This window comes from Mangifera indica, unplaced genomic scaffold (genome assembly GCF_011075055.1).
Source record: "Mangifera indica cultivar Alphonso unplaced genomic scaffold, CATAS_Mindica_2.1 Un_0016, whole genome shotgun sequence".
Lineage (NCBI taxonomy): Eukaryota > Viridiplantae > Streptophyta > Magnoliopsida > Sapindales > Anacardiaceae > Mangifera > Mangifera indica.
The window spans coordinates 414,641-435,024 of NW_025401108.1; the positions used below are offsets into that span (position 1 = coordinate 414,641).

At 33.1% G+C, this 20,384-nt stretch overlaps 2 protein-coding genes across 3 annotated transcripts; both read right to left on the minus strand.

Moving 5' to 3' along the window:
- Positions 1-5,266: 5,266 nt before the first annotated feature.
- Positions 5,267-11,341, minus strand: LOC123205792 (chaperonin CPN60-like 2, mitochondrial). Of its 2 annotated transcripts, XM_044622833.1 has the most exons (18): positions 11,141-11,341; positions 11,003-11,024; positions 10,492-10,623; positions 10,177-10,336; positions 9,079-9,254; positions 8,530-8,625; positions 8,341-8,445; positions 7,986-8,072; positions 7,773-7,862; positions 7,373-7,453; positions 7,221-7,289; positions 7,077-7,154; positions 6,817-6,912; positions 6,637-6,736; positions 6,428-6,531; positions 6,231-6,336; positions 5,756-5,834; positions 5,267-5,667 (listed from the first exon to the last, which is right to left on the minus strand). In XM_044622833.1, exons 1-18 carry the CDS (start codon positions 11,176-11,178, stop codon positions 5,562-5,564), a joined length of 1,725 nt encoding a protein of 574 aa, XP_044478768.1. In that variant the 5' UTR covers positions 11,179-11,341; the 3' UTR covers positions 5,267-5,561. The 2 variants fall into 2 exon arrangements, with proteins under 2 accessions (XP_044478768.1, XP_044478769.1); XM_044622834.1 differs by lacking the exon at positions 11,141-11,341 and having other exon boundaries at positions 10,939-11,024.
- A 7,169-nt stretch (positions 11,342-18,510) lies between these two features.
- Positions 18,511-19,648, minus strand: LOC123205803 (NDR1/HIN1-like protein 6). Its single transcript, XM_044622846.1, has one exon. The coding sequence runs from the start codon at positions 19,511-19,513 to the stop codon at positions 18,755-18,757; it is 759 nt and encodes a 252-aa protein (XP_044478781.1). The 5' UTR covers positions 19,514-19,648; the 3' UTR covers positions 18,511-18,754.
- Between the last annotated feature and the right edge of the window lie 736 nt (positions 19,649-20,384).

The window sequence follows — 20,384 nt, forward strand, 5'->3', positions numbered from 1 at the left end:
AGATTTCCTTATGAGTTGAGTCATAGTACAGCAAATTTGGTAAATCAGAGTGTCAAAGGCCCTAGTAGAGGTTTAGATGTGGGTTACTCTCAAGCTAGAGGAAGTGTTAGTGGTTCTTATTCCCAGATGACAAATAAGAGTTCACTGAATGCAGGAGAATTTGATGAAAATAGAAACATAAGGCCTGGGGTACCTGGTACAGGCTACTCATATCAAGGAAGAGGTAGGGGTAGGTTTGGAAATAAGTCAAAAGTAATTTGTCAATTATGTGGTAAACCAGGACATGTAGTTCTACAATGTTACCACAGATTCGACATTACCTATTTAGGCCATTCTCCAGCTGAGCAGACACTAAATTACCATCAAACCATACCACAAACACACTCTTTACCACAAACACAATACCATTCTTTTCCACAAGTCCCAAATTCTCAATTTGTCACCTCATCATACACTCCACCTTTACCACAAACACAATTCCATTCTTCACATTCACACCAACCCAATCCTAAGTCATCTACTCAGCCCACTGCCCAATTGGCAAATCCTGCTCCTATGTTCAGTGGTCAGTTATCTGGAACTAGTTTACAAGCATTAGTGGCTAATCCCAATACAGTGGAAGATATAAGCTGGTATATGGATTCGGGAGCCTCAGATCATGTCACTTCCAAATTAGAGCAGTTAGCTGTGAAGGAGGACTACTCAGGCAGTCAGCAACTTCAAGTTGGAAGTGGTGAGTGTTTGAGGATTTCCCATAAAGGTTCATCCTTTTTACCCACCTCATTTGCCAATAGATTTTTGCACTTAAAAAATATTTTGTGTGTGCCTAGAATAACAAAAAATCTTCTTAGCATTTCCAAATTTACCCAAGATAACAATGTCATTGTTGAGTTTCTAAAAGATTGTTGTTTTGTCAAGGACAAGGACACCAAGCTGGTGCTGTTGCAAGGGATACTTAAAGATGGATTGTACCAACTCCAGTTCCCTTCTACAGTTTCTAGAGCTGTTGGTTTTCAAACAAATACAATTTCTGATATTTCATTGAGTTCTGCAATAAATGTAAACAAATTTTCAGATTTTCAATCAAATAATATGTCTGATTTTTCATTGAATCATGGAGTGAATATGGATGAATTTTCTGATTTTAAGAGTTTTGGTTTACATGTTAATAAAACTGAAGTTTCTCTTTGGCACAAAAGGTTGGGTCATCCTAGTGAAAAAATCATGAAATGTGTTTTAAATTCTATGCATATTCAAAATGATATTACTAATTTTGCATTCTGTGAAGACTGTCATTTTGGTAAACACAAACAGAGTCATTTTTCAATCTCAAATTCTAAAGCTTCTAGAGTCTTAGAACTAGTCCATAGTGATTTATGGGGCCCAGCCCCAGTTGTGTCAAAAGAAGGCTATAAATACTATCTCCATTTTTTGGATGACTATACCAGATTTACTTGGCTTTTTCCCTTAAAAAGCAAAGCTGAAGTAGGGCAAGTTTTTAGAAATTTTCATAAGTTTGTTGAAAAACAGTTTGACCAAACTCTGAAAAACATTCAAATGGATTGGGGGGGAGAGTTCAGAGCCCTGGTACCATATTTTCAGCAAAATGGTATCAACTTTAGGGTGTCTTGTCCTCATACACATCAACAAAATGGGAGAGCTGAGCGCAAACACAGACACATTGTAGAATTGGGCTTAGTTTTGTTGTCCCAAGCTGGTTTACCTCTTTGTTTCTGGTGGGATTCATTCCAAACTGCAATCTTCTTGATCAATAGGATGTCTACACCTATTCTCGAAAATAAGAGTCCATATCAACTTTTGTTCCATAAATGTCCTGATTACTCTATTCTAAAAGTCTTTGGATGTGCTTGTTATCCCTTCCTTAGACCATACAATAAACACAAATTTAGTTTCCATACTCAAAAGTGTGTACTTCTAGGATATAGTTTGCAACATAAGGGTTATAAATGTCTTAGTAAATCTGGTAAAATCTTTTTGTCAGCATCTGTTAAGTTTAATGAGATTGATTTTCCTTTCAAAACAGATAAGGAATTTACTGAGTTGATATTTCCAGTGTCCACGTCAAAGCCTTCATTTTCTACTTTAAATTTTTACTTGCCTTCTGTTTCAAATGGCTCTAAAAACAGTGGTGGTGTTCCGGTGTTTACAAATTCAGCTACTGCAGCTTCTCACAATGCACATGACACCAATACAACTAACCCTCAACCTTTGTCCTCTATAGATCACATCTGCCCTCATACCTTACCATCTACAGACCACAATCCTACATCAGCTAAACCTATTATCATAAATAATTCTCAACCTTCTACATCTAAGCATCCTGTCAATTTTTTTCCAGATTCTCAATATGCACACACAAAATCATCCTTACCACAGACCATACCTTCCTCAAGCACTCATACCACAGGTCATTTAAAAGTTGCACTCCCTGAGAGTTCAAAATTTATAGCTACTACTCCTAAACATGCTTCCATTCATCCTATGCTCACAAGAGCCAAGACAGGCCATCTTCCAGCTCCTAGAACTTTCTCATTCCTATCAGAAACAGTGCCTAAGGAACCTATGTCAGTATATGAAGCTTTAAATCACCCTAGTTGGTTTAAAGCTATGGAGGTGGAATATGAAGCATTGGTGAAAAACCAGACATGGGAATTAGTTCCACCCACTAATGCTCAAAACCTAGTTGGTCATAAGTGGGTTTACAAAACAAAATTAAATGCTGATGGATCCGTGCAAAAATTAAAGGCTAGGTTGGTGGCTAAGGGGTTCCAACAGACTGCAGGGATTGATTATCTGGATACTTTTAGTCCTGTAGTTAAGGCAGCAACTATTAGGGTAATTTTTACACTAGCAGTAACTTACAATTGGGTTGTTCATCAGATAGACATTAACAATGCCTTTCTTAATGAGGATTTACAAGAGGAGGTATACATGAGTCAGCCTCAAGGGTTTGTTGATAGTTCTAGACCGCATTATGTGTGCAAGCTGAAGAAGGAACTGTATGGACTAAAACAGGCTCCTAGGGCCTGGTATGAAAAGTTAAAAAAAGGCATTAATTGATAGAGGATTTGTGAACACAGTTTCAGATTCTAGCCTTTTTGTTCTTGGGACCCAGTATATTACAGTGTTTGTTCTCATTTATGTTGATGATATTCTCTTAACAGGATCTGATAATGCCTATATTAAGTCTCTGATTTTGGATCTAAATAGCCAGTTTTCTTTAAAAGATCTAGGGGAGTTGAATTTCTTTTTAGGCATTGAAGCTCACAGAAATGAAAATGGGTTATACTTGTGTCAAGCAAAATATGCTGCAGAGTTACTGGTTAAGACACAAATGGTGGATGCAAAGGTCTGTACAACTCCTATGGCTACTGGGGTAAAGTTGTATGTGGGAGACAGTGAGTCTTTTGGTAATCCTACACTTTTTAGAAGTATTGTTGGAGCACTTCAGTACTTGACTCTAACTAGGCCTGACCTGTCGTTTGTTGTAAATAAATTGAGTCAGTTTTTAAAGGATCCTTCATTGTTACAGTGGCAAGCATGCAAAAGAGTGTTAAGATACATTAAGGGGACCCAACATTATGGGCTATTCCTTAAACCTGCCTCTGTTTTTAATATAGAGGCCTATGCAGATGCTGACTGGGCAGGAAGTTTAGATGACAGACGATCTACTAGTGGTTTTGGGGTATTTTTTGCCTCAAACTTGGTTCAATGGGGTTCTAGAAAACAGAGAGTGGTAGCACTCTCATCAACAGAGGCTGAGTATAGGGCAGTGAGTCAAGTGGCTACTGAGATTGCTTGGCTGAAAAGTCTGCTGCAAGAGATCAAAGTTTCTTGGTTCTCCACACCAATAATTTGGTGTGATAATACTAGTGCAGGGCATTTGGCATCAAATGTTGTCTTTCACAGTAGAACAAAACACATAGAGATTGATGTTCACTTTGTTAGGGAGCAAGTAGCTGCCAAAAACTTGAAGGTACAGTATGTTCCAACTCAGTATCAAATTGCTGATATTCTCACCAAGTCTTTGTCTGTTGTAAGATTTCAGGAGCTTAGGAACAAATTAAATGTCTTGAGTTGGCTGAGGTCTTCCTCAACTAAGGCAGGTGATGCTATAGAGGAGCCTTTAGATTCAGCAGAATCAACAGAGGCTGAAAAGTCAACAGTACAGGTCTCACAAACTATGTTGTGTCAGTTAGTTGGTTGAGTGGTTGAAGATTTTTTTTCTGAGAAGCAAGATTGAAAGCTGGTTTAGATTGGTTGATTGAAGTTCAAATTCTTACTTGGTGATGATTTGTTGGGGCAATGGAGTGTCATCTTAGGGAGGATTTTCTAATTAATTTTGGTTGATGGTATTCAGTCATTCGTCCTTGATGATGAGAAACAGAATTTGGGTCCTTTTGTTGACTCGGTTGATGAATTTTGAGAGAAGGTTCTGGTTGATATGAATTTTGAGAGAAGGTTCTGGTTGATTTTTCTTAAAGCTGATGAAGCTTCATCTTAGGGAGGAGTGCATTTTTGGTGGTGTTGCAAATATTAATGAAGTTTCAACTCAGAGAGAAGTGCAAAGCTGCCTCTGGGACAAATATGTTCTACTTCTCTTCCAATTTTTTTTCTACTCTCTTCTTTGATATAGTTTGCATTGCAGTTCCAGACTTGGCAATTAGAATGCATTGGTGAACAGTACTTAATACCAATCAGAGAGCTTGCTGCGTGTTTTTTTTTTGGTTATTGGTGCAGAAGTTTGGATTGGTTTATTCATCAGCAAACCAAATACTCTACAAGTAGAGTTATTAGGTTTGAGGGAGGATGTTCAGACTTGGTAATTAGAATGCATTGGTGAACAGTACTTAATACTAATCAGAGAGCTTCAGAGAGCTTGTTGCATGTTTTTTTTTGGTTATTGGTGCAGAAGTTTGGATTGGTTTATTCATCAGCAAACCAAATACTCTACAAGTAGAGTTATTAGGTTTGAGGGAGGATGCTAAGATAATGCAGAGCACTGCGTTTTGATATAATATAAAACGCACCGTTTTACTGTGGTTGATATTTTGCACTTGTCTTGGCGTCCATTGAGATTGAAAGGCAGAAGTCAACAGGTCACTTGCATTTCTCATCTGAAAACAAAAATAGAAGAACGCGTGGGTTGTGGCTGAAGATCAGACGGCAGCAAATCGGTGAGTTAGTTAAAGATCGACGATGATAGTTAAGTCTAGTAGTCATGTTAGCTGGCAGTTAGTTTTTATTTTTCTTTGTATAAAAACATCTGGAATTTCTAATTCCATAAAATATAAAGATCTGAGGTATTTTTCAATGAATCTTGGCTCTCTCAATCTTGATCTGAGACTGTGCACTCTAAATAAAGATTTCTTTACAAGTATCCCAAATTGTACTTGCAACTTAATTCTCTCCCCTTTACCTGTCAAAATTCAACCTCCTGCATGCAATTCAAGGCTGTGTAATCAAGAATCCAGGTGAGTATTTTAATGCCTCAGTAATGTTACAGTAGATGTTATGTTTAACGCTTCTGAAACTTGTAATCAATAGCCCATGTCATCCATTGCTGGCATACGACTTGGAAGCTTATTTTTGTCATCAGGATTCTCCATGACTGTTGCTTCGGTTGTCGTCAACAGCATCGACACACTGCAATTGGAAAGCACAAGAGTCTGGCTTAAAATACTAGTCTTGTTCAATGCACAACTTTGTGACATTAAAGGATTTTAATTATAACCTTGCAGCATCGACTAAGGCTGTTCTAATGACTTTAAGGGGATCAATGATTCCGGCTTTCACCATGTCAACATATGAACCTGTTGAGTACAGTCATTACAGAGCTCAAGCAATCATGGCATGAAAGCAATAGGGTAATGAGGAAATTATTAATGTTTTGCTGAGAGAGACTACAAAACAAAGAAAGTCTCATTGTAAACTCACAAGGAGTTGAAGAAAAACCACAATTACAATTATGGAAAAATGCATGTCATATTGTATTTCATACAGGAGCAATGCTATGCGTATCTACTTTTGGTATAAAATTCATGTATACAGACAATGTGTCATCATATAATTTAGTGATTTTAAATCATGTGTCATCATATGATAAAACAGCCCTTAATTGCATGATAACACGTCATCTGTGTACATAAATTATGTACCAAAAGTAGGAATACATAGTTTTATTGTCCATACAATCACAAGGAACACACCTTTGGCAGCATCAAAACCCACATTAAGATCATCTTGGTCCAATAATTTTCCAACAACAACTGAACCATCAAATCCAGCATTTGAAGCTATGGTGTAAGTAGGAGCCTACAATACACCAACATATACTGTCAGGAAATATGGATTTGCATCAAAACTATGAAAATTTTGAGAAAAAATAGATCCAAACAAACTAGACCTTAAGAGCATTCTGAATTATCTGGACACCTCTTTTCTGGTCTTCATTTTGAGTTTGAACATTCTCCAGAGACTTGCTTGCATACAAGAGAGCAACACCACCACCTAAAAAGGGTTATGTTATCAGGTTAAAGAAGAAAATATACACATATTAAAGCCTATTAATAATAATGCCATGCATAGGTATTCACAAAACATTAGTCAACTTACCAGGTACAATACCCTCTTCCACAGCTGCTTTTGTAGCATTTAAAGCATCTGTAACCCTATCTTTTCTCTCTCCAACTTCTGCTTCACTCGCCCCTCCAACCTGCAAGAAAATGAATACTTACATAGGAGGTTGTAAGATGCACATATCAGAGGAGGAATTTGGTAAGATGAATATTTAACCTTAAAAACAGCAACACCACCAGATAGCTTGGAAAGTCGTTCTTGTGCTTTTTCCCTGTCAAACATAGCATCACTCTTCTCCATGGCCGTCCTCAGCTGTAAAATATTATAAAGCAAAAGTCACTTTCACAAAAGCATTTGCTTCTCTCACACAATCTAAATTTCCTAATAGATTGAAGAATACAAATTCTATTAATTTGATTGAAGAAGAATTATTAAAGAAAAATCAACAAAGAGAGCATAATCAACCACCAGCATACCTGCTTGCATCTCTCTTCGATCAAATTCTTATCCCCACCACCATGTAGAATAACAGTGTCATCAACAGAGACAGTGACCTGGTACGAACTGTGTCAGCTGTACTACAAAAAGAACTTGTAGCACACATAAGCCTATATACAAACCTTTTTTGCGGTGCCAAACATCTCTACTTTGACTTTATCAAGAGTTAGACCACGATCTTCAGAGATAACCTAAATATTAAATAGTTAATCATGCCATCACAAGCATTACTATATGGGGGAAACACAAATTTAAACCTGGAAAGCTCTGTCACCTCTCCACCAGTAAGAACAGCAAGATCATCTAGATTTGCTCGTCTGTTCTCCCCAAAGCCAGGAGCTTTGATAGCACAGACCTAAAATCATAAAATTATCAGTACAATAGTAAATGTTATTCAATTGGCATTCACCAACAATAGGAAGAGATTGCTTTTGTCTTTTAGTATTCACATCTGCTCTTTATCAATAATTGACAGTGTTGCAATGGGGGATGGCAAATATATTCTTCAAATACAAAATAAGATCATCTGGTTGTGGCTATAAGTGTGGATATATACAAGTACGTATTTATCACGAGAGCAATTTAATCTGTTGAAATCTTCAAACAGTAACATTTTGCACCATCTAATGCTGTATGCCTATATAAGTAACTTCAAAGGAAAGCCAATCAATCACCTTAACTCCAGCATGATGCTTGTTGAGAATGAGCATGGCCAGTGCTTCACTTTCTACATCCTCCGCCACAACAAGGAATTCTCTTTTTTTCTGTATATAATCAAACAGCAAAAGAAGAAAGGAATGAGAATTCTTCCATGAATATCTTAATAATTTACCTAACATTGCTCATAAAAAAAAGAGAGTTAAAAGATATGTGAAAAAGTTAATTACATTTAGAGCCAGCTCCAATATTCTCACAAGTGAGTTCATGTCTGATATCTTCTTCTCACAAACAAGAATGTAGGGATTTTCTAGTTCCTGCAACATTTGAATAACAGTATTATACATTTCAGCATTTTTTAACTTTTATGAAAAGGATCATTTTATTATGTTAAATAAAATTTTCCACATAGTAGTTATATCTAGTGAAACCCCAAACAATCAATGGTATAAGTGAATAGCAATCTTATAAACTTGAAAAGAAAAGGAACAAATTAACAAGAATTATCATTTCACCACAATACAGTGAGAAATTCACCATTAAAAGTAAAAATCATCATTTAGAATGGAATTGTTCTGAACTTACACATTTCTGTGTCTTTTGATCAGTAATAAAATATGGAGATATATAGCCTCTTCCAAGCTTCATTCCTTCCACCACATCCAATTCATTATCCAAAGTATTCCCATCCTATGAAATTTGCATAGTGCATAAGCTTGACCTATTTGTAAAAGTTAATTGGCATAATATAGTTAAATGCATAAGTGTTCTTACAGCAACAGTAATCACTCCATCCTTTCCAACTTTTTCCATTGCTCTTGCTATTAATTCTCCAATCTCACGTTCACCATTTGCAGAGATAGTGGCAACCTATTCATAATATACCAATATATTTGAATTGCTACTGACAGACAAAAGTGAGAATAATTGGGATTCAGGATTCATAGAGTAGAAGCAAATTTGATAAGCAATTTTAATTAAAAATGACTTTGGAACCTAGAAGCATTACTGATAATTATTCATAAAGGCTACATTTTTCAATTTATTATGATAGATAACATCTTTAGCATAATCTCTAAAAAATCTCATTTTCTCCTATATTCACTTCATCATGCTATAACTCTCTAAATGAAGCACAAGAAATCATTTTCATAGCCAGGACCTTTTACCATATTCACAAGAGGATGTTGGGGATTTTGGAACACTAAAACATCATCAATGTCTCCTACTCTAGACTAGGTAAGAATTCTAAAAGTTATATCTTAGCTCAATGCTTCTAGCCATACACAACTTATACGTAGTATTTTAAATAAATTTCATTACCTGTGTAATCTCTTCTGAGGTACTAATCATTTGTGCTTTTTCTTTTAAGTCAGATATAACTGCATCAACTGCCATGTTAATACCACTGCGTAAATCCATGACATTTACACCAGCAGCTACAGATTTGCAGCCTTCTGTTAATATCGCCTGAGTCAAGACAGTTGCACAAGTTGTACCTGCAAAGGAGATAAGTAGCAAATCTCCAGTGACAAGAACAAATTAAATGATGTGAAGGAAACCATATTGAAAAAGATTGTTCGCTTCTGAAGGCTGCTAGTTCATACTGACACCATGGCTTTCACAGTATCATCCTATAACCACTAAACTGGACATCATAAAACAACACTCAAGTTTGTGATTTCAACATGAAAAGTTTGTGCCTAGCTATAAAATACTGGTTTTCTTTAAGTCATGCATGCAAAGAATCTATTAGAGTGTCATCAGAAAAAGAGATATAACTTCCATTCAAAGATACTCATGCATCTACACTACAAGAAGGTCAAAGTCAGGACATTACTCAAGACTCTATTTAAAAAAGAAAGCAAAACCCAAGCAACTTAACGTTGAGGATTTCTTGAGGTTTTGTGATATTTTTTTCTTAAGTTGCTCGGCTTTTTGTTAGGCCCCAACAAGGCAAGTTTACCAAAGAGCTAAGAATAGGAGGGAAATTTCCTAATTAAAAGTCTCAATCAGAGACTAATTCCAATCTCCAAGCAATCAGGAAGTCCATGATTTCCTACTTAATCAATTTAGAGTCAACTATCTTAGTGTCAATAAAAAGGGAATATGGGTATCAACTAGAGGTATTGGATTTCAGAGTGTTATTGGGAGGTGACCTAGCTCCTCAAACTACTAGAAGAGTGTGTTTTCTGTTTTATAATTTCCTCTGTGATAAGAACCTTACAAGATCCCCATTTCTGTAGTAATAGAAAGAACTGTCCTATAGTGACTCAGTTAATTGTGTTCTAGATTCCTATCACTTTTCCCACCTGCCAGCCAAAAAAGTCTCAATCCAACTCATCAACAGAATCATATGAGTCAATGAAAAATCACAGTAGGTAACCACAATAAAATCAAGAAACAATAAGAAGATATTACCATCTCCAGCAGCTGTATTAGTTGCACTGGCAACCTGCTTTACAAGATCTGCACCAATATTTTTGGCTCTGTCCTTGAATTTAATGCTCTTTGCCACAGTGACTCCATCCTTTGTAACCTTGGGATCTCCTCTACTTTTTTCAATAATCACATTGCGACCCTGAATCAATGAACCAGGAATGGAGAACACTAAGAAGAACACAAGAAATTTTCTCAATCTATATTAAGCCTCTATTTATCTTATTATAAGGGATCAAAACTATATTATCCTAATCGTAGTATGATTTTTCAGGAAACATAAGAAAGAAACGTTACCTTAGGTCCCATTGTAACTTTCACAGCCTCTGCAACCTCAGATACACCTTGCAACATTGCTGTGCGGGCCCCAACCCCATAATTTACGTCCTTAGCCACATAGTTCCTACTGGATATAACCCTACTGTACACCTGTTTTTCCATTTGAAACATTAACAGAGATAGGAAAGAAAGTCGAAACTACTTCAGACAGATCAGAGCAATCTTTTCAAAAACAAAAGAAAACATAAAAATTGAAAAGTTTTCTTTGCACCAATTCAATAAACAATGAACAGTAAATAACTTTTAAGTCATTATTCAAAATCCAAAATGAGATGACATTAACTTGAATGTTGACTTTGATTAAACAGAGCCGGATGCAACTACTTTGGCCTTAACAAGTTCACACAATTCTCCTCATTAAACTAAAAGCCCATATCATTATTGAAATTAAGATTAAAATCTTACTTTTCCTTTAAGTTTCTCATATTTTCCCAGGAATGCAATACAGACAAAGCTCATAAGGTCTTACCAGTTTCTTTGATGCAGATGAACTGTAAATAAGATATAAACAAAAAGAACGAAAAGAACCATCAGAATGTATGTATTACATAGCTGGGAGTAACAATTAAATTCCATATAATATATATACACACATATACAAACATACCCGATTGAAGAAGCTAGCTTTGTAGCTGCCCTATACATAATTGGTATATTATGCACTTAAAAATTGTAGAGATAAGGAGAGATGAGCGGGTCTTCCGAGAGAAGAAACGAAGGGCTTTGCTCGGTTTGACCTGAAAATGCGAAACTTTACGCGGTTACAAGGAAATCAAACCTTTCGATTAGAGACTAGTGAAGTTGGTTCTCTGGAATATTAATGTAGGGTTTTAGGCTTAGCCGGGAGGTTTTACACTTGTGGATCATAACAAATATTGGGCCAATTAGGCCCAACGAGCCTCTTTAATGTCCAAGTCTTTGGACCGGGTTTGATGCTGGTCTCCAAAACTGAAAATTTTCCAAATTCTTTCTATATATTATTTTTTAGAACGGGTACATAATTAATTATAGTAATATTATTTTATTTTTAATTTAAAATTATTCGATCATATAATAATATATTATTTATATATCTATTTGTATGTTTTATGTATAATTTTATGCTATCAGTGTATAACAAAAAATTATAAAAGATATTATTTTATCTTTATAAATGTTCTTAAATTCAAATAAAATTAGAAACAATGAAATGATTCATTTCAAACCCATATTGAAAAAGCCTAAAATTTGTCCTTTGTATTGGTTTATAAATTTTTTTTTTTTTTGGTTTAGTTTTCAGCCTTTGTCATGGTTTGATGCCATTTAATGTTACACCCGAATGAGAAAACTTGTCAATAGAATATGATATGTGTGTTTGGTGAATCTGAATTTTTGGGGGCATTCAATTAACTTCTACAGGAAGTGATTCCTTGCTTAGTTTCTTTCCTTCTTTCTTTTCTTATTTTTGTGTCATTATGGGGCATGATGTTTGTTGCCACCTCCTCCAATTCATGAATGGTGAATTAGAAAAAATACTCTCAATTTCATGTGGGCAAGTTTTAAATTTCTTGTTTTATTTACTATTCGATATATTTTGAAAACATATTTACATTAATAGTTTATCAAAGTTTGTTATATAATCAATTGGTTAATTGATTCATGGCAAAAACTTTATTTTGTGACCAAATTTTCCAACACGACTTAAACACATGGGCATATAAATCCTATCAACCTTAGCACCCACCACTATTGTTTCCACATTTTTGAGTGATGTCGTTGCCGAAGATGGCAACCGGAAAGGGAAGAAAAAAACTCTGGGATTGTGAAAAAGTCATTTTTCAAATGCCAAGACTTATTCCCACCCAAAGTATAGTGAAATCCCAAATTGTCACCTTTTAACTTTCAAAAATCTAAATATTCATCCATGAGCTAAAATCTATTAAAATTTTCAGTTAAAGTTTAGGATAAAATCGTCATTTAATAATAATATTTAAAAAACTAATAATTTCTTTCTAAAATTAAGTTTTGAAAAGTGGCACTCCCCCCTACCTAGGGTTTCAAATTTTGTCAACAAATTTTCGGCTAACAATGGTTGATCTCTCTCCTTCCTTGTGATGTCTTTCCCTCCACGCTTTCCCTTCGACCAACAACATCTAGAGGAGGATGACTTCTTGACTAGATCATTATTGTTATCATCCAGAAGAAGTCTACTTAGTTTAGATGATGAAAATCTTGATGAAGAGTTGAAACTCTTTATTTATATCTTCGTTGTCTAGACTAGGGATGACAATGGGGAGGGGTGGGGAGGGGATATCAATCCCCATCCCTGTAGGGGATATCAATCTCTGTCCCCGTTGCGGGGATAAAAAATAATCTCCGTCCCCTCCCCGCGAAGGAAAATCCCCTCCTCATCCCCTCCCTGTCGTCGCGGGGAAAAATCCCCTCCCCATACCCATAAATATAAATTTTAATTCTTTTATATATTTCAATAAATAAAATAAATCATATTTTTTCCAAAATATCACTTGCTACAAGAGTTACAAAATATTCTTTGTTATTTTAGTTCAAATATAAAGTTTTCATAAAATCTAATAATATGCAATAATCTATCTCTTCATTAGTAACTCTTCATGTATGTGATTTAGGGTAATTTTATAATAACATTAAATTTAACACTTTTCATTCACTTTAATTGATTTTATCAAGTTTATAATTTATTATTTTTTGTGTGTAAAACCTGGTGGATTGACTAACTAAGTTTTGAAATTGAAATAAAATTAATTTGGTGCATTTGCATTTTATGATAATGAGATTTTGGGGTTTTTTTAATATATTAGATTAATAGTTTAGAAATTAGTAAAAGCTAATAATTGATAATTCAAAAATTAGTAAAATTAAAGTTATAGTTTTAATAAATCATAATGTAAAAATTTCTAAAACTTAATAGTTTAGAAATTATTATATTAATATATTAGGTTTAAGTGGTGGGGTGGGGTGGGGTGGGGTGGGGAGGGGCGGGGCGGGGACACATGTATCCCCATCCCCGACCCGTCCCGATTACGGGGATTTTTTTCGTCCCCATCCCCGCCCCTTTCCCCGTTTTTATCAGGGAATTCCCTCTCCGTTAAGGTCGGAAAGGGTCGGAGCCCCTAAAATCGGGTCTAAATTGCCATTCCTAGTATAGACCAAGTCAGTTTCATCTGGACAATGACAATGACAATCTAGTCAAGTGAGAATATGTCTTTTAGCCTTTTTCAAAACTGAAAAAGTTGATATTAAGATGAAATTATTAATTTTCAAAATATAAGAAGAAAAATGAGATAAAATTATATTTTTTTAATATTATTGGTAAAATAACGGTTTTACTCTTACTCATAACAAAAAATTTTAACATAAATTAGATGACGAATGAGTATTTGAGTTTTTGAAACTTAATAGGTGAGAGTTTAAGAATTAACCAAACCTTGGGTGGGAAAAACTCATTTGGCCAATCCTTTATTTTGTGACTAAATTTTCCATGGGATTTAAGTCCTCTGTCAACGCAAATTCATTAATCTATGGTAATGATAAGACATTTTTTACCAAAGAAATTTTACATAATTAACAATATGAACTTGTACTTCGACTTTGTTTACGAGACATTATGGATTTATTAGTGTTATCTTATTCTTCAATAATTCCTTGTCAACCTCAGCACCCCACCACTCCACTTAGCACATTTTTGTGTTGAATTGGCCATCCACTATGTCTATCTTTACATAATGGATTTTGTCAATTAGAATATTAGTAGGGTATCATATTCATATCTCATTCTAAACTTTATTTACTTTTGAGTCGTATTATATGTATAATTTTTATGTATAATTTTATATATAAATAATAACGTATCATCATGTAATTAAATAATTAAAAATTAAAAATAAAACAAAACTAAATTATATAGTGATACATGTTGTTCGTACACAAAAATTATACACTTAGTTTTATTGTTTATTTTTTCAATATGATCCCAATCCATCTATTATAGATGAGTAATATTATGTGTATAACTTTTATATATAACTTTATACACAATAATGACGTGTTATCATGTGATTGGATAGTTAAAAATTAATGATAAAATAATACTCAATCACATGATGATATATCATTATTTGTGTATAAAATTATATACCTAATATTATTGATATAGGATTCTCTTATTCAATAATATTGAGATAGGATTAAATTATATATTCAATTAAAAGAAAAATTTTGTTTTATTTTCTCTTTTCTTTGTTATGTTAACATCAAATTAGATTGATTTTTCTTTGGGGGTTTTGATCTTAACCCCTCGACGGATTTACCAAATTACAAAAATTCCCTTAAAATTTATAAACCAACAAAAATCCTCTACTATTGATTGGTTGTTAGAGTTTGTAACGTGATAGGTGAATAAATATTTATTTAATTGTCCCTCTTTTGTTTATGGCCAAACAACTATTTCTCACCCAAGGTTTGATGTTTTATCAAGTTTCCACCATTTAACTATAGAAATACCAAACACCCACCCATGGCCGATTAGATTTAACAAAACTCTAACAGTGGTAAGGGTAAAATCGTCATTTTTGCTATAATATTAAAAATAAACTAAAATAGAATCTAATTTTGCCCCCCTAAACTTTAAAAACTAAAATTTTCTCTCAGCCTAAGTTTTAAAAAATAGCAGTTTCACTCTAGGGTTTGGTTTTGAAATCTCCAGCGACCGTTCCGGCTCCATTGCCGATGGTCTCTCCCTTCCGAAGCAGCCTTTTCTTCCGGCGAATGTTTTCCTCCCATTTGGAGGCTCGATCGGCTTTGTCTTCGCTTTGGGAGACAAAGAACCTCGTCGGGGAAGACGACAAAGACGAAGACGTCTTCGTCTGGGAAGACGAAGACTTCGTCTTCCCCGACGAGGTTCTTCGTCTCCCAAGGCGAAGACGAAGCTGATCGAGCCTCCAAATGAGAGGAAAGCATTCACCGGAAGGAGAGGCTGCTTCGAGAGGGACAGGTCGTCGGCAATGGAGCCGAAATGGTCGTCGGAGATTTCAAAACCAAACCCTAGGGTGAAACTGCCATTTTTTAAAACTTAGGCTGAGGGAAAATTTTAGTTTTTAAAGTTCAGGGGGGCAAAAAGAGATAAAATTTTCAGGCGTTAGGGTTTTGTTAAATCTAACCGGTCATGGGTGGGTGTTTGATGTTTCCATAGTTAAAGGGGGAACATTTGAGAAAATATCAAACCTTGGGTGGGAAATAGTCGTTTGGCCTTTGTTTATTGTAGTACCCAACCGAAGGATATTTTTGTTATTTCCTATCCATAATGTTTAGTTCGGGGTGTTATTGATTATTTTTTTTGTTTGTCATGTAATGAAAAATGTATAGGTGTAATTTGTTTATCATCTCTATATTAGATATTAAAAAATTAGTATATTTACTAATTAAATTTTTACAATAAAAAGACTTTTATTTTTAATTAAAATAATAATTTAAAAAATATATTGATAATTTAATTAATTAATTTTATACTTTGACAACATGAAGAAAATTATAATAAATTACTATCATGAATGATATTTAACAAAAACACAAAACAAATAATTTAACATAAAGTATGTTTATTTATTTAAACACAATATTAATTAATACTTAATAATTTTTAAAAACATTTAAACAAAATAATATTTATTCTTTTTATTAGGGTTAATCAAATACACTAATTAAATCAATACTTATATTTATCAATTTTATTAAATACAATAATAATAATTTATAAGTAATATATAATTTTTTAAATAAAAAATTACTTAAATCAAATATGACATAAAGGGATTATTCTTATTAACCCTTTTTTTTTTTTTGGGATTGGCTTTTTTTTTTTTAAATTTGTTGAATATAGAAGATACCTTTAATATTTAATATTAGAAATAGGTTGACCCACATAATAAAAAACAAAATTGATAATAAAAAATGGAAAAAAAAAATAATTCTTCACTAAAAATTCACATGTCAAAAATTATTATTGAAGATATAAGGCTATGGAGCCATGGCTGCCTTCATGTGCATGCGTCAATCACTCCTCAATACATGCTTCCTTCACACATGCCTTCAAAATTTTTGAAAGACCAACCCCTTTCCTTTCTCCTTGATTAATTTTCCAACTTATAGAGGAAGCACTTCCGCAAGAAAAAGCACTTTCTGAATTCCGAGGGCCCTAATTTTTACCTTCCAAACACACCCACATTTGTACACGCAAGTCAACCACCACAAAATTATTTCCCACCGACACATAAAAATTTGAATGGCAAAAAAATTAAGTTTTTGTTTTATATAGTTATAAGATTATGGTAATTAATTAAAAATATAATAAAAATTTTAAATTAAGAATAATTTATTTAAAACAAAAATTAAATAAAAATATAAATAATTCAAATTTTTACTAAGATTATAATTAATTAGTAGTAGTTTAGCAGTAAGTCTTAATTAATATATATATAACGGAACAACTGGGAATGACATGACAGCCACTATAAGCATTTGACTCAAAAAAAATGGGCGACACACAGAATTTTCCCATCTTTGAATTTATGATTAATAGCCAGCTGGTGAATTATATTATAGTAAATGCATTTTTCCAAATTAATTTTCAACAATTAATGTATAAAAATTCCAGCTAATTAATTGAACATATTTTTAGTTTTACATTTAAAATTAAATTTTAAATGTATAAATCAACATAAATCACCCAGAATATGTTCTTGTTTTCATCTATTCCTCCCCTTTGCATATTTGCTTTTTCAAATGAAAAAGTCCATGTTTATACGCAATGGGTAACAGATTTTTTATATATAATTTAGATATATAAATAATATATTATTAAATAATTAAATATTATTTTATTTTTTAATTTAAAATTATTTAATTATGTAATAATATATATTATATGTATATCTAAATTACATATAAAAATAATAAAATTATATATATTTATTTTAAATATATAAATAAATACATTTATATATATCATTATATGATTAAATAATTTTGAATTAATAATAAAATAACACTTAATCACGTAATAATGTACGTAAATATTACTCAAAATAAATACACATAATATTACTCATATAAAAAATTAATAAAACTATATATACATATTTTGAGTACATAAATAAATACACATTTGATATATATCATTAGGGCTGCACTCAAACCAAACCCGTTCGAGCTTGAGCTCGAGCTTAGTTCGAACGAGCCCAAAACTAGCCAGCCTTGTACGAGCTCAGTCGAGTTTGAGCTACTGATCAAATTTTTCAATTAAAAATTTTGATACAAAATGATGTCGTTTTGATCAATATACATTAAAACAATGTCATTTTAATAACAAAAAATGAATCGAACCGAGTTTAAGCTTAACTTTCACGAGCTCGAGCTCGACTATATATAAATCGAACCGAGCTTAAACTTAACTCGATTCGAATCTAACCCTATATATCATCAAATAATTAGATGATTTTAAATTAAAGATAAAATAATATTTAATCATATTATTACACATTATATATGTATATATTTATATGCTCAAAAATAAATATATATAATATACTTATAAAAAATATATACCCATAATTTTATTATACACATAATATTTGAGAAAATCTATGAAAATTGATATAAATAATAATTTTTTAAAAATAAATAATAATATATTATAATATAATTAAATATTATTTTATATTAAATTTAAATACGATTAATTAAAATAATTTATCTTTGTATATAGACAAATTCTAAATTACATCATATAATTTAAACACAATGATATTCAAAATTGCTTCTTTTCTAGTTTCAATGGCATCATTTTTGGATTAATTATATATTGATAATAACAAAATAATCATTCACCATTAATTTAATTTATTTATAATTAGGTCATAATCTCATTGAAAAGCAAATTAATAATGCAATTAAAAGAATAATCACTTGATAATTCAACAATAAAGTAAAATTATTAAAAATTCTTTATCTGTTTTAACAACCACCAACCCTAATTTCTTCCTTTTACAAAAAAATAAAATAAAATAAAATCACCCCGCAAAAATAAAATAAAAAATATATATATATTGATAAAGAATTATCAAATTAATCCCAAATATATAAAATTAAAAAAATTATTGAACATCACACCTTGAGAATTTTTAAAATTTTGGAATTTTGACTCTTTTTCTCAGAACGTCCATTTCCAGATCTTGATTCTCCAGTCAACCTTACAATTGACATTCGAAGTCGACGCCGCGGTCGCCGTCTTCCCCGTCGGGACCGTCGCTTTGATGCCGTTGCACGAAACCCTAATCCAAACTTTGGGTGACTTGATGGCTCCCATCTTCACCTTCACCTTCGTATCCAACTGTATCTTCAATGGCAAACCACTCTTACTCTTTAAATCACTGCTTAACTTACTGGCGGAGAAGTCGTCGAGTGATTGACCGTTCCCCTTTATGCTCGTTTTCAGCAGCGTCGTGTTCTTGGTGCCATGATCGAAGGCAGGAAACGAACCGTTGCCAATGGGGATGTCGTTGCCGTCGTCCGTGAGGAGCGAGACACTGGTGGGATTATAGTAATAAACGAGTTCCTTGTTCGGGTTCCTCGCCGTTATGTTGAGGTTTATGTTGGTGACAAGAGTCGACGACGAAGTAAGGTTTAGGGTTGTGATTTTAAGGGAGGAGACTGTGAAAGAAGGGCGGTGAGGGCGGTAAAGAAAGTAAACGATAGCGCCAGCGATGGCGACGAGGAAGACGAGTAGGACGATGGTGAGAGTTGACCAGAGACAACAGGAACAGCAACAGGAGCGGCGGTAACTGTGGCGGCGAGGCGTGGGGCGGTAGGCGGGACGGGTGGCGCCGTATAGTTGAGACTTTGTAGCGGGAAAAGCGGGGTTTGCGCCGTTTGCGTTTTGTTTTCCAGATGGATAAACTCTGTCAGCCATTTTTGGTTCAGAGATAGAAAGACAAAAGAGAAGGAGTTCAAGTGAAAACTAAGTAGAGATTTGAAGAGAGAGAGAGAGAGAGTTTGTGCTTCTTCTTGTGGTCGTCAGAACCACGAAATGGAAGGAAAAAAGAGGGCGACAACAACATTATAACTAAAAGACGCGTTTTAAAGCGTGTGGAAATCAATTTTGCTAGTATAATTTCTCTATTATTATTAATATTAGGCTGAATCACAATATTCCACCCAACGTTTGATGAAATGACGTTCACGTCTATTTTGTTTCAAAAAGTCAAAATTTTCTCCCATTCACTTCCCTTAGTGAATATATTTGATTTTCCTAAAAATAAATGTTTTGTCTTATATTAAAATTAATGTTTAATATTATTGCTAGTTTAAATAATTTATTACTTACACTTTCAAAAATTATCAAAACTATAATTAATTTTAAAATTTTATGTCTTGATCAATTTGGTAAGGGTATATAGCTATCACTTTTAAAACTACCAAGTGACATATTAAATTTTTAAAATTTATAAAAATTCTCTCAAACTTTTTTTTTCAAATTTTCAAAACCCCTTAAAAGTTTTATTAACGCCCCTAAAATTATCAGAAAATACAGTATATTCCCAAACTTTTGAAAATAGGACATATAAAAAAGGGAAAATAAAAATAAAATAGAAAGAACAAGATAAAATAAAAAAATTTATACAAAATGTTTTCTTACCTTTTTACTTAATAAAATTTACTAATGAAATTAGTTGGCGAATAAAAATCTGTATTTTGAAATTTAAAGGGTGAGAATTTGTTATTTTAGCAAATTTTATGTGGGAAATAGTGTTATGACCTTATTATCCAAGTTTTTGCAAGAA

Bases quoted from the DNA above. Each gene is read 5' to 3' on its own strand.
- LOC123205792 (XM_044622833.1), bottom strand. From the start codon at position 11,178: ATGTATAGGGCAGCTACAAAGCTAGCTTCTTCAATCGG. The intron at 8,626-9,078 runs GTAATGAAATTT...TATTATGAATAG, and splicing joins CCTCAGAAGAGATTACACAG to GTTGCCACTATCTCTGCAAA. The intron at 5,668-5,755 runs GTTATAATTAAA...TTCCAATTGCAG, and splicing joins GCCTTAGTCGATGCTGCAAG to TGTGTCGATGCTGTTGACGA.
- LOC123205803 (XM_044622846.1), bottom strand. From the start codon at position 19,513: ATGGCTGACAGAGTTTATCCATCTGGAAAACAAAACGCAAACGGCGCA.